Raw genomic sequence first — 15,013 nt, 5'->3', positions numbered from 1 at the left:
TTTCTGCTCTGACTCCAGTTAGACTCTCTGTAGCCAGAGAAGCCTTTCGAGCCTTAGCCCACATATGTCATGGTTGCCACCTTACCTAGAGCTGTTGCTGACACTCAGCATCCATCACTCGGGAAATGATTGGCCAGGTTTCAAGATCCAGAGCATGAAAGCATCAGATAAAGGAGGCAGAACTGGAAGTGTTTCACTGTATGACTGAAAAATCACACATATATGTGAAAGGCCAGAACGATTAAAATTAAAAAGTGAATAATGGATAAGGTGAATACAGGTGATTTACATTTTCTTCTGTCTGCTCATCTATTTTCGTATTTCTACAGTATATATGCATATACCAAAAATGTGTATTATAAGGTATTTTAAAATGTTCACTCTGATTCAGTGGTTGTACTTCTTAGAAGCATTCTAAGGTAATAATAATTGAAGAAGTGTGTAAAAATGTAGCCATAGGAATGTTTATTCCAAAAACATTTACACTAGCATTAGAAAACCAAGATGCATAAAGAGGAGTATAAAGTTGGACCCTAAAGTCCAGTGACTCTAAAGTCATTAAAAATATTTAACAAGCCGGGCGCAGTGGCTCAAGCCTGTAATCCCAGCACTTTGGGAGGCCGAGGCGGGTGGATCATGAGGTCAAGAGATCGAGACCATCCTGGTCAACATGGTGAAACCCCGTCTCTACTAAAAATACAAAAAATTAGCTGGGCATGGTGGCGCGTGCCTGTAATCCCAGCTACTCAGGAGGCTGAGGCAGGAGAATTGCCTGAACCCGGGAGGCGGAGGTTGCGGTGAGCCGAGATCGCGCCATTGCACTCCAGCCTGGGTAACAAGAGCGAAACTCCATCTCAGAGAAAAAAAAAAAAAAAAAAAAATTTAACAAAATGTTCATATGGCATTCTTATGTGGGGAGGGAAAGCTTACGAAACATTATGCACAATATAATCTCCTTTTTAATAGATGCACAGAATAATATCAAAAGATAAATACCATAGGTTGAGAGTGGTTATTATAGGGCCTGGGATTGACAATTCAAGGCTAATGCTTTTCCTTGGGGGCCCCAAGCACTCCTACCTGGCCCTCTGCTAAGGGGTAGGAAGGGGGCTGGGAGGAAAATGTAAGACAGGTGAAGGCAATTAGACATGATGGTGCTCAGGCCAGATTTCCTATAAGGATAACTCCTGAACACAGGCAGTTCCAGCAGGATATGAAATGAAATTTCTGTAAAACGCTTTTTTTGAGTTTTTCATAAAGGATTTTGTAAAAGATTGTTTAACTTGTGGGGTATATGTGCAGGTTTGTTACATAGGTATAAACGTGCCATGGTGGTTTGCTGCATCCAGCACCCCATCTATATGAGTTATTTTCCTAATGCTGTCCCACCCCAATCCCCCCACCCCCTGCTTTACCTCCCCTACCTCCCCACCCACCGACAGGCCCTGGTGTGTGATGTTCCCCTCCCTGTGTCCATGTGTTCTCATTGTTCAACACCCACTTATGAGTGAGAACATGTGGGGTCTGGTTTTCTGTTCTTGTGTCATTTTGGAGAATGATGGTTTCCAGCTTTATCCATGTCCCTGCAAAGGACATCAACTCATCCTTTTTTATGGCTGCATAGTATTCCATGGTGTATATGTGCCACATTTTCTTTATCCAGTCTATAATTGATGGACATTTGGGTTGGTTCCAAGTCTTTGCTATTGTGAACAGTGCAGCAATGAACATACGTGTTCATGTGTCTTTATAATAGAATGATTTATAATCCTTTGGGCATATACCCAGTAATGGGATTGCTAGGTCAAATGGTATTTCTAGTTCTAGATCCTTGAGGAATTGCCACACTGTCTTCCACAATGGTTGAACTAATTTACACTACCACTAACAGTGTAAAAGTGTTCCTATTTCTCCACATCCTCTCCAGCATCTTTCGTCTCATTTTTTAATGATCGCTATTCCCTCTGGCATGAGATGGTATCTCAATGTGGTTTTGATTTGCATTTCTCTAATGACCAGTGATGATGAGCTTTTAATCATGTTTGTTGACTGCATAAATGTCTTCTTTTGAAAAGTGTCTATTCATATCTTCACCAACTTTTCGATGGGGTTTTTTCTTGTAAATTTCTTTGTAGATGCTTTCATTGTTTTTAAAAAGTTAATCCAGACACTGCTGTCAGCTTTCCATAGTATTGGTTTCTGTAATGTCCTAATAGAGCAAAGGAAGGACACTCCTGAAGTTAAAAAAAGCTTCGATGACACCGGGTGAGGTGGCACACGCCTATAATCCCAGCACTTTGGGAGGCTGAGGCGGGCGAATCACCTGAGGTCAGGAGTTCAAGACAAGCCTGACCAACACAGAGAAACCCTGTCTCTACCCAAAATATAAAATTAGCCAGGCGTGGTGGTGCATGCCTGTAATCCCAGCTACTTAAGAGGCTGAGGCAGGAGAATCACTTGAACCCAAGAGGCAGAGGTTGCGGTGAGCTGAGATCAGGCCACTGCATTCCAGCATTCCAGCCTAGGTAAGAAGAGCAAAACTCCATCTCAAAAAAAAAAAAGCTTCTATGGAAGGATTTGCAGAGAACAGAAGAAAAAGGTTACATAGCAAAAATTTCCTTCTGGTTATCTTTGGTGTTAAGATTATTTAATTTTATTGTAAAATTATCTGTATCTTCTAATTTTCTCACAATACATATTCCTTTTGTATTTTTTAAAAGATGTTTTAAAAATATACAGAAAATGTAATCTAGAAAAAAGTTACTTTTTCCAGTTCCAAGCTAAATAAGTGAAAGTCACTTTACTGATTACAAAGAAATCTTTAAATGTGAACTTGGTATCCACTGTTTGCAACAGATCAATATAGAGAGGTTGCAGAACAACAGAGACTCCTCAAATCTCACTTTCCTTAGGAATATATTTTTCTAGATATATTTGACTATGTCCTAACTATGTTCTATTTATTTGCATGTCAGAAATTATCTTAGGCAAGTTGCTTTTCTCCCTTTTTTCCAACTTGGAAAAACACTTCTCAGATTGCTACAAAAGGCCAACTGAGAACTCTTCATTTTTGAGACAGGGTCTCAACTCCATCACCCAGGCTGGAGCACAGTGGTACAAACTTGGCTCACTGTAGCTTCAACCTCCTGGCTCAAGCGATCCTCCCATCTTAGCCTCTCAATTAGCTGGGACCACAGGTGTGCACCACCATGCCTAACTAGTTTATTTTTTTTTTAATTTTCAGAAGAGATGAGGTCTTGCTATGTTGTCCAGGCTGGTCTCAAACTCTTGGCCTCAAGCGATCCTCCTGCCTTGGCCTCCCAAAGTGTTGGGATTATAGGTGTGAGCCTTGACACCTGGCCAACTCTCTTCCTTCTGTACAGACCTGATATATGGTTTTCACCTTTAACATAACATGTATTATTTTTTTGAGATAGGGTCTCACTGTGTCGCCCAGGCTGTAATGCAATGGCATGATCCTGGCTCACTGCAACTTCCACTTCTCAGGCTTAAGCAATTCTCCTGCCTCAGCCTCTTGAGTAGCTGCGACTACAGGTGTGGGCCACTGTGCCTGGCTAATTTATTTATTTATTTATTTTTTTGTAGAGACAGGGTTTCATCATGTTGCCCAAGCTGGTGTTGAACTCCTGAGCTCAGGTGATCTGCCTGTCTCAGCCTCCCAAAGTGCTAGGATTACAGGCATGAGCCACCAAGCCTGGTGTGTATTCGCTTTTTAAAAAGCCTGTCCCATACTGAATTGTGGGAATCTATGAATCATCTTTTAATGTCAATTAAAAGTAACAGTGGCTACAGATATTGATTTCTGAAAATACATGAGAATTTGTCTCTAACTATGGTTAAACATCAAAACCAAATCTGAATCAGGTACAGGTCTACCAGACACAAACTCTGAAATTAAACAATAGGACTGTTACTGGGAAGGGGGAATCCTTTGAGTGAAAAGGTAACATACAGTTTTCCTTGGTGGCTGGTGCTCTCCCCCAACTTTCATACTGGAACAAGAGTTAGGCGCAGGTTTAAATGATCCTTTACTATTCTTTTGTGAAGAATGATAAATGAGTCATTTGGCTGAAACTGTTGAAGTGTTCCAGTCCTAAGGGCTTCACTCTCACTTCATGTCATGTATTGGTAAGGTACCTAGATGAGATTAGTGTCTGTGCCTACATGTAAAGACCAATGATAAAATGAGGAAATGATTTTTTTTCTTTTACTAAGAGATGGGGTCTTTCCATGTTGCCTGTGCTGAACTCAAACTCCCCAACTCCTGGACTTAAGCTATCCTCCTGCATCAGCCTCCCAAACAGCTGGGACTATAGGTACATGCTACCACACCCAGCTAGGGACAATGATTCTTAAAGTCTCTGCTGCTATCTAGGAATCTTATTAAATATTGTTATTTTTAAAAGGCCACCCAAATATATTTTCTTGAAAGAAACATTTATTTATGATCTTTATTGGTGAAACAATTTCAAACAAATCCAGAAAAGGTTCTCACACTTTGAGCCTTTAGTGCAAAGACATTATGCCATGCAGGAAATAAAATGCTTATCCAGTGGAGCGCTCCCCTGAGGCATTTAAATATTAGAATGCTCAGGCAGAAGACAACTTATGTGACAGAAATCTGCCCAAAAATCTGCTTGAAAAAGGGCATGATAAACCTCTTATTAAGGTTTCTCACAACATAAATATGCTTAAGCAACTTATAATTCCAACTTAATTTCAAAACACCCCAACTATCCCTTTAAATAAAAAAAATAATCAATTTATACTCTTCTTAAAAGAACTCCAACAATTTAAAATAAGTTCCAATTTCATATATATATATGTACATTTATAACTTAGGTGCTCTTTTGCACTATATACTTTTATTCATGCAAAAGTGATAGAGAACTGGACTTGAGGCTCTACAGAGGCCTTTCTGAGAAAGCTGTGTAGCTCCTTACTCTGGCGAAGAACAAGGGGGTGTACATCTTGTCAATCTCAAAAGCACTGACTGCAGTCTCACCAGTTGATCTGTAAAGAAAGCACAAAATTACCAGTACAAGGAAATTTCAACTCGTTTAAAATCCTTGTGTGTTTGGGGAAGGTTGTTACTGCTTTAGCCTTTTTTCTTTTTAATCCATCTTAGGAAATTCTATATACTATAGGCATACTGTAGAAAACTTGAAAAATTTAGAAATGTATAAAGAAACATCATTTATAATTCTAACACTCAGATCCATATGAAGGATATTTTCTAGTGTTTCTTGAGATCAAACTTAGTAATTCTGCTTTTCATTTCATTTAATTATTTGCATTTTCCCACACCATTATTTTTCAGAAACTATTTTTGGTGGCAGGATGGTATTTCATTGTCTGCTTGTATCACAGTTTACTTAATTGGGGATTTAGGTTGTGTCTACTATTTCTCAATTTAAAATAATGTGATGTTGATGTTCTTCAGAGATTTCTAAGAGTAGAATTTTTAAGTCAGAAGGTATAGACGTTAGGTTCTTGTTAAAATATTTCAGGAAGAACTATATTCCTAGAAGAGAATTTGATTATTTAATATTTACATAATTACAGGGGAGGGAAAGTAGGTGGTAAGTTATGCTACCACTGCTTTTTATTCCTCCCCTTCCAAGAGAGAAATAAACAAAAGCAGAGAATTCAAGAGATTTTATATTATATGGACGTCAATGTGATAATTAGCAGCTACAAATAATGCCTATTGTAATGTCCTTTTTTTTTTTAAATCATATATATATAGGTATTTCTAATGGGTCAAGTATAAATTATAACCATCCGTTGTTCATTTGCTTAGTTCTACTTCAGGGTTTGGTTTATTTTTTTCTTTATTTATTTATTTATTTATTTTTTTGAGACAGAGTTTCACTCTTGTTGCCCAGACTGGAGTGCAATGGCATGATCTCAGCTCACCGCAACCTCCGTCTCCTGGGTTCAGGCAATTCTCCTGCCTCAGCCTCCTGAGTAGCTGGGATTACAGGCACACGCCACCATGCCCAGCTAATTTTTTGTAGTTTTAGTAGAGACGGGGTTTCACCATGTTGACCAGGATGGTCTCGATCTCTTGACCTCGTGATCCACCTGCCTCGGCCTCCCAATATTTTTTTCTTTTTTGAGACAAGGTCTTGCTCTATCATTCAGGCTGGAGTACAGTGGTATGATCATAGCTCACTGCAGCCTTGTACTCCCGGGCTCAAGAGATCTTTCCACCTCAACTTTCAAATTAGCCAGAACTTCAAGGAGCATACCACTATGCCTGGCTAATATTTTTATTTTTTGTAGAGATAGGGTCACCCAGTTTTGCCCAGGCTGGTCTCAAACTCCTGGCCTCAAGTGATCCTCTTGCCTTGGCCTCCCAAAGTCCTGGGATTACACGCAAAAGCCTTTATACCTGATCACGTTTCTTTGAAAAGTAGAAAAAAATTCCACAGCATTACAGAGAGAAGCAAAAAGGAGATATAGTAGAACTGGTAGGCAAAGGTGAGAAATAAAAATGTTCTGTTGTCAAGGCCTTCCAAATGAGCAGGGAAAAGTTATTTGTAAATCAGAAATGTGACAAAGTTTTCAACAATGTGGTTAAGGTTGCAAAGAGGCTAATGGAAGCTGGCCTCAAAACTTCTCTCTTAGAATTTTAGATTCAATCAGAACAAAGAGGCTTCGGACACATACCAATATACTTGCAGCTCGAACAAGAGCGAACATTAATATTCACAGGAATTGATATTTTACTTCCCTGATTCTTTTTTAAGTTTTGCTTATTTCTGTCTGGCTCCTTTTTTTTTTTTTTTGAGATGGAGTTTCGCTCTTGTTACCCAGGCTGGAGTGCAATGGTGCGATCTCGGCTCACCACAACCTCCGCCTCCTGGGTTCAGGCAATTCTCCTGCCTCAGCCTCCTGAATAGCTGGGATTACAGGCATGCACCACCATGCCCAGCTAATTTTTTGTATTTTTAGTAGAGACGGGGTTTCACCATGTTGACCAGGATGGTCTTGATCTCTTGACCTCGTGATCCACCCGCCTCGGCCTCCCAAAGTGCTGGGATTACAGGCGTGAGCCACCGCACCCGGCCCTGTCTGGCTCCTTTCTCATACCTCCCCTCTTCAGTTCCCTGATTATGCTGTACAGGTTAAATGCTACTGCATAGAACAAAGAGTTTTAAATAGGAATTCTAATAGATTTGGCTTTGGAATATCTGCGATCTTATTTTTTTAGTAGACTTACTTTCCTAACTACAATTTTATTAAATCAGTGTATGATCCCTGAAGATAAAACAAATGAAAATAAAGCAAGAAAAATAACTAAATTATGGGAAAAAAAAAATAATCCGCTAATTTAAAATGGCCTTAAGTCTGCATGGACAGCTCACAGATGACTAAGTACCATTCTCCCTATGGAATGCTACTTTCATTTCCAAAGTGGTGGTACCAATTCCCATTCCAATGGATACTATATGAGTGTTCCAGATGCTCTGCTTCCTCAAGCATGCTTACATTTGGGCCATTTTCTTCAGTTGTAGTACTATTGGTTTTAGTTTATAATGTAGTATTATTACCTCTGAAAAATTAGCAACATATCTGAGATTCTTAAGCTGGATATGAAGTATACATTTATAGTGTAACCTTGCTATTTTTATTGCATTCACCTACTTGTAAGTAATGTGACAAGAATGATGTATCCAGATGAGTTTGTTGAACCTCTGGTGGCCACTGGAACATAGTTGTAGCCCCACATGAAAACTCTGATCTGCTTCTTGTACAGGGACACGACGAAAATATCTGTATTTATAGTCAAGTGGTTTCTGCAAAAGAAAAGATGCATAAGCTATAATGAAACCTTACTTCAGCTATATGTTTACAGAAATATTGTGCAATAGTGACACTAAAAGCAACAATATCTGCACGCAGTAGAGTTGTTTTGAATATCATGATAATGTATCAATGCTTTAAAAACTGTTACTCTAAAAATATCAGGATTTTCTCTATCATTATCTCAGTTAATCATCAAGATAATCTCATGTGTTAAATATGATTGATTGCATTATTTCTATTTAATAGCTAAAGAAATGAAGATCCAGGGAGGTAAAACTACTATGTAACCAAAGTTTTTTAAGAGGGAAAGTGATAAACTGGTGAAGGATGCACAAAAAGCAGAGTAGAACTTATCTTTTGCAATAACAGTAAAATAGCAAAATAAGAAAGCTGACATTCTACATGGGAGTTCCTAAACTCTTTTATTAGATAAAACCTAAGCAACTAACGCCTTCCAAATCCCCAATTTTGACTTCAAAAAACCCACAGTCACAGTCAAAGCAACTCTGTTTCTCAGGCTGCTGCCGCCCAGGCTCCAAATGCCCATCAGACGGAACTTCATACATGATGTAGGAGAAAAGGGGATTTCATACAAGAGAAATACCCTTCAAAAGCTGTATTATATAGGCAACAAGTAAATGTTAATATTTATTCCAACTACCATAGAACTTGCTTCTTGGGTACATATAACAGTTTTTAACCAGAATTGAAAAAGTGCATATAGAGAAAGGTTGTGAAAAAATTAGATTATCCATCTGTTAAGACAATTTAAAGCACTCTAGAATGTAATAATGTCAGTAATCTTATTTGCTTGGCATTTTTTTTTCTTTCGTAAGAACAGGAAGAAGAAAATTATCTGAAGTTAGCTTGTTTCCGGTAGAAACTGAAGTTCTAAGAATATCCATATAGCCAGCTGTGCATGGTGGCATATGCCTATAATCCCAGGTACTTGGGAGGCTGAGGCAGGAGAATTGGTTGAACCCGAGAGGTGGAGGTTGCAGTGAGCCGAGATGACACGACTACACTTCAACTTAGGCAACCAGAGGAAAACTCTTTTTTTTTGAAACAAAAGAAAGAAAGAAAAAGAAAAAGAAGAATATCCTTATAGAAAGAATTATCTAAATGAGCTAATTTAGGAAGAAAAAAGCCCTGTGATTCAAAATGAGAAGAGCCAAAACCATATTGAGCTTTAATTTTACTAGTTATTTCACAAGAGATTCTGGCTTTACATTTTTAAAGAACATTGGACCAGAAAAGGAAACTATCTGATGAAAAACAAGCCGATCCAATAAAAACCACATTTTAGAGGCAGCCAGTGGGGGCCTAGTGGAGGGAGGGGTAACAAGATGGCAACCAAGACGGTGGAGCTCCAAAAGCTGAAGCTTGCTGAACTTGCTTGTGGTTTGGAGACCAAGGGAATAAAGCAAGATCTTATCCACAGACTCCAGGCATATCTTGAAGAATATGCTGAAGAGGCAGCCAATGAAGATGATGTACTGGGAGATGAAACAGAGGAAGAAGAAACAAAGCTCATAGAGCTCCCTATCAAAGAGGAAGAACCCCTTGAAAAAACTGTCGATGTGGCAGCAGAGAAGAAAGTGGTGAAAATTACATTGGAAATACTACAGACTGAGAGAATGCAAAAGAGGGCCAAACGAGTCAATGTACCTGTGAGCTTGGAGAGCAAGAAAGTTGCTCGGGCAGCTAAGTTTGGGATTTCTTCAGTTCCAACAAAAGAGCTGTCATCTGATAACAAACCTATGGTTAACTTGGATAAGCTGAAGGACAGAGCTCAAAGATTGGATCTTTGAACTCCTTCCTTCAGCTTATCCAAGTTAACCATAGGTTTGTTATCAGATCTCCAGAAAATCTGATGATGATGAGAAAAGCGATTTGGAATTGTCACAAGTTCAGCTGGAGCTGCAACCACAGACAATACAGAGGCAAAGAAGAGGAAAAGAGCAGAGTGCTTTGGGATTGCCTGATGAAAAGTTCTTGATACTTTCTGTTCTCCAGCGTTTCCATTTCTTTGATTCTTCTTGGTTACATATATACCTAAATGCATAGTCATGTGTCTATGTCCTGCCTTGCAATGAGGGAGCATGTACCCCAGGTACATCCATGAGCTGCAGCAGCAGTTTGACTTATTGCTGTTTCAGCTTTAAAGCTGTGTTTTTGTTTTTGATTATGTTGCTTGTTAATAAAAATAGAAACATTTTAGAAAAGTCTTCAGTTTTCTTCAGTGATTGCTAGAAGTTAATATACATTTTGTGTAACAGTATAAACAGATAGGGGGGTTTTTTCATTGTTCTAATTGAGAATGCTTGAATGAATAGGCTATTAAGATAAGAAAATTATTAATTCCACCTCATATACTCACTTCTTCTTTTTTCTTAGTTATTACAGCAAATACTTTGGTCTGATTGTCTGTGTCTTGTGACAAGCGATAGTGACCTAGTAGAATTGCATCAGTCCTTAAAAAAAAAAAAATTGAATCTAAATCAGTTATTAGGTGGGTTTAAGTAATCTAAGAAGTAATAAATTACAACAGTATTTACTCCTGCTTGAAAAGAATCAGCCAGAATCAAGTAAACCTCAATTCCAAGGCTCCAAAGACATAGTGAAGTAGATTCTCTAAGGAAAAGCCCAGAAACTGGTATCTTTCACAAGTCCCCAAATGATTGCTTTAAAAATAATCTAGTATTAAGTGAAGGAAGCACTGGGTTACATTAACCTGCAAGCAAACATATAAAACGTAGACTGAATGGAAAGCCATTAAAAAAAAAATACTACCTGGTATTCCTAGTTCTTAAACGAGGAACAATGGACTGAGGCTCCTCAGGGGTTGTCAACATCATCACATGGCCATCAGGAAAGAATCTTATGTACCTATATAATAAAAAAAAAAAAAAAAAAAAAAAAAAGACCAAAACATACCCCATACACAAAGTATAAAACATGTCCTTATCTATCAGTACCTAGGCCTAGGTCTACTCATATCTATGAAACCAACACTAAAATACCATGGGCTAAAGAACTGCTAAAACATTAAACAAATATGACTATCTGTTAAGTCCAGCAATAAAGAACCAAAGATACATATCTTCTTCAGGGGGAACTGCTGAGCTTTTAAATTTCAGTCACTGAATAAAGTTAAATATTGTTTTACTAAAGTTCTGTGCTTTTCCCAAAGCAACAATTTCAAACAAAGTGAGAGCCAATAACACACAGTAGTTAACATGTCTATTTTTTTCTAAATGATAGTAATATTTGGTGGGGAATAAAAGCACAAGCTATTTGAAAAGGCAAATAAGCATACCCAGCACAAAAGACAAGGAGAAATCTAAAAGAAGCCAGAAGAAATTCTATAATTTATATTAGCCTATTGGTTTTTTTAGTGCAATTCCTATATTGTAGTACTAGATAAAAAGGCTGAGGGCCATTTTGAAGGTCAATCAAAAGCAACAAAGAACAGATGTCCATATCACTAATACATGGAGAGAGAGAATTTTCCACTCACTCAGTGTACTACAGTTGTACCTGTAATATTCCACTTGGTGCCAGGCTCTATAGAAACCATCAAGAGACTGTTCTCCTTGACGAATATATGTGGTTTTACTGATATACACTCCTATGAAAATAATTTTTAAAAATTATAATCATATTAAGAGATTTCCATTATAATATTTACTGTGGTATCCTTTAAACACGCTTATAGTACTCATGTTCATCACAGAAAATTTAAACGATGTATTTATCAAAATCAGCATTATAGATCACTATTTCTGTTGAGTTCTACAGAATCCAACTTACCATCAAACCGGACACGAGGCCGTTCTAAAAACATCTCTCTCCAGGATGTGTAAGGAACAAGTTTAATACAGCTTCTGCCCCAAACTTTCAAGCAGGCCAGACGCCATATTTCAGGGTCTCTAGGGAATAAAAGCACACCATCAATAAAGACTAAGTCCCTATAAACAGGAATAAATATTTTTGCTATCAGCCATCTTTTATTTAACAAGTATTTGTTGAGCATCTGGGAGGCACTGTTCTGAGGAGAAACTAATGGACAAGGAAAATGCCCTGCTCTTTTACTGTGCGAAAGCAAATTGAGAGAAAAGCCTCTGGTAGTATACTTAGTGCAAAAATCAACCAACCAAGAGTCAGCAGACAGAAACGATGGTGATGAGAAAACAGAGGAGGAGGGAAGCCGGGAAATGCCTCTCTGGGAAGGTAATCATAGTGATGGGGATAAGTATCCCAAGCAGCAGCCAGAGCTAGAAGGAGCACACAGCTGTGGCAAAGTGGGCATTGTGCAGAGGGAAATATACGATGAGGCTGTTGGGGCAGGTGAGGTGGCATCTTGTAGGCCGGAGTGGTTATTTACATAAGATGGATGCCACCAGAGGGTTCTGAGCATGATTTATGCTTCTATCGTAAAAGATCACTCTGGTCACCGGGCAAGATGGCTGAATAGGAACAGCTCTGGTACACAGCTCCCAGCGAAATCAACACAGAAGGGGCATGATTTCCACATTTCCAACTGAGGTACCTGGTTCATCTCATTGGGACTGGTTGGACAGTGGGTGCAGCCCAAGGAGGGTGAGCTGAAGCAGGGTGGGGCATCCCCTCATCCGGGAAGCACAAGTGTCCAAGGAACTCCCTCTCCTAGCCAAGGGAAGCCATTAGGGACTGTTTATTGCACTCCAGTCCACACACTGCTTTTCCCATGGTCTTCACAAGCCACAGACCAGGAGATTCCCTCCAGTACCTACACAACCACCAGGGCCCTAGGTTTCCGGCACAAAACTGGGCAACGGTTTGGGTAGAAACCAAATTAGTTGCAGCAGTTTTTTTTTTTTTTTTTTTTTTTCCCATATCCCAGTGGCACCTGGAACACCAGCAAGACAGAACTGTTCCCTCCCCTGGAAAGGGGGCTGAAGCCAGGGAGCCAAGTGGTCTGGCTCAGTGGGTCTCACCTCCACAGAGACCAGCAAGCTAAAATCTACTGGCTTGAAATTCTTGCAGCCAGCACAGCAGTCTGAGTTCAACCAGAGTTGGTTGAGCTCAGTGGGAGGAGGGGCATCCACCATTGCTGAGGCTCAGTAGGTGCTTTCAACCCCACAGTGTAAGCAAAGCTGCCGGGGAACACCAAACTGGGCAGAGCCCAACACAGCTCAGCAGCCACAGGCACTGTCTCACGAGATGTCCTCGCTGGGATGAGCATCTCTGAAAAAAGGCAGCAGCCCATCAGCCTTCCTGGAACAGAACACCTAGGAAAAGGGGCGGTAATGGGTATAGCTTCAACAGACCTAAACGTCCCTGACTGGCAGTTCTGAAGACAGCAGCAGATTTCCCAACATTGTGTTCCAGCTCTGTTAAGGGACAGACTGCCTCACGTGGCTCCTTGACCCCCGTGTATCCTAACAAGGAGACACCTCCCAGTAGGGGTCAACAGACACCTCATACAGGAGAGCCCTGGCTGGCATCTGGTGAGTACCCCTCTGGGATGAAGGTACCAGAAGAAGGAACAGGCAGCAATCTTTGCTGTTCTGCAGTCTCCACTGGTGATTCCCAGGCAAGCAGGGTCTGGAGTGGACCTCCAGCAAACTTCAGCAGACCTGCAGCAGAGGGGTCTGACTATTAGAAGGAAAACTAACAAACAGAAAGAAATAGTTTTAACATCAACAAAAAGGATGTCCACTCAGAAACTCCATCCAAAGGTCACCAATGTCAAAGACCAAAGGAAGATAAATCCATGAAGATGAGGAATAAACCAGCAAAAAAAAAGCTGAAAACTCCAGAGATCACAGCTTCTGGCCAGCAAGGGAGCACAACTGGATGGAGAATGAGTTTGATGAACTGATAGAAGCAGGCTTCAGAAGATGGATAATAACAAACTACTCCAAGCTAAAGGAGCATGTTCTAACTCAATACAAGAAAGCTAAGAACCTTGAAAAAAAGTTAGACGAAATGCTAACTAGAATAACCAGTTTAGAGAAGAACATAAACAACCTGATGGAGCTGAAAAACATAGCATGAGAATTTTGCAAAGCATACACAAGTTTCAATAGCTAAATCAATCAAGCAGAAGAAAGGATATCAGACACTGAAGATCAATTCAATGAAATAAGGCAAGAAGACAAGATTAGAGAAAAAAGTGAAAAGAAATGAACATCGCCTCCAAGAAATATGAGATTACATGAAAAGACCAAATTTATGTTTGATCGGTGTACCTGAAAGTGATGGGGAGAATGAAACCAAGTTGGAAAACACTCTTCAGGATATTATCCAGGAGAGCTTCCCCAACATGGCAAGGCAGGCCAACATTCAAATTCAGGAAATACAGAGACCACCACAAGATAATCCTCAAGAAGAGCAACCCCAAGTTGACAGTGGACAATCTAACATAATTGTTAGATTCACCAGAGTTGAAAGGAAGGAAAAAATGCTAAGGGCAGCCAGAGAAAAAGGTTGGGTTACCTACAAAACAAAGCCTATCAGACTCACAGCAGATCTCTCGGCAGAAACCCTACAAGCCAGAAGACAGTGGGGGTCAATATTCAACATCCTTAAAGAAAATAATTTTCAACCCAGAATTTCACATCCAGCCAAACCAAGCTTTATAAGCAAAAGAGAGATAAAATCCTTTATAGGCAAGCAAATGCTGAGAGATTTTGCCACCATCAGGCCTGTCCTACAAGAGCTCCTGAAGGAAGCAGTAAACATGGAAAGGAACAACCAGTACCAGCCACTGCAAAAACATACCAAATCTTAAAGACCAACGACGCTAGGAAGAAACTGCATCGACTAATGGGCAAAATAACCAGCTAGCATCATAATGTCAGGATCAAATTCACAGATAACAACCTTAAATGTAAATGGGCTAAATGCCCCAATTAAAAGACACAGACTGGCAAACTGCATACAGAATCAAGACCCATTGGTGTGCTGTATTCAGGAGACCCATCTCATGTGCAAAGACACATATAGGCTCAAAATAAAGGGATGGAGAAAGATTTACCAAGCAAATGAAAAGCCAAAAAAAAAAAAAAAAAGATGTTGCAATCCTAGGCTCTGATAAAACAGACTTTAAACCATCAAAGATCAAAAGAGACAAAGAAGGGCATTACATAATGATAAAGGGATCAATGCAACAAAAAGAGCTAACTATCCT

At 39.6% G+C, this 15,013-nt stretch overlaps 1 protein-coding gene and 1 pseudogene across 2 annotated transcripts in view; one reads left to right on the top strand and one right to left on the bottom strand.

Annotated features, from left to right (window-relative positions):
• Nucleotides 1–4,439: 4,439 nt before the first annotated feature.
• FBXO9 (F-box protein 9) overlaps nt 4,440–15,013 on the bottom strand; it is a 45,966-nt gene continuing 35,392 nt past the window's right edge. For both annotated transcript variants that reach the window (XM_032299701.1, XM_032299700.1), the window contains exons 8-13: nt 11,650–11,768; nt 11,377–11,467; nt 10,630–10,725; nt 10,217–10,310; nt 7,675–7,826; nt 4,440–5,034 (exon numbers count right to left, since the gene is read on the bottom strand). In XM_032299701.1, coding sequence (XP_032155592.1) covers nt 4,926–5,034; nt 7,675–7,826; nt 10,217–10,310; nt 10,630–10,725; nt 11,377–11,467; nt 11,650–11,768 — 661 coding nt within the window. In that variant the 3' untranslated portion in view covers nt 4,440–4,925. The remainder of the gene's footprint in view (nt 5,035–7,674; nt 7,827–10,216; nt 10,311–10,629; nt 10,726–11,376; nt 11,468–11,649; nt 11,769–15,013) is intronic.
• On the top strand, nt 8,898–9,647 carry LOC116565839 (annotated as a pseudogene).

The sequence above is a fragment of the Sapajus apella genome, unplaced genomic scaffold, assembly GCF_009761245.1.
Source record: "Sapajus apella isolate SASKATOON/1434 unplaced genomic scaffold, GSC_monkey_1.0 scaffold41, whole genome shotgun sequence".
In the NCBI taxonomy this organism is placed as follows: Eukaryota; Metazoa; Chordata; class Mammalia; order Primates; family Cebidae; genus Sapajus; species Sapajus apella.
This window is presented reverse-complemented; position numbering and strand designations above follow the sequence as displayed.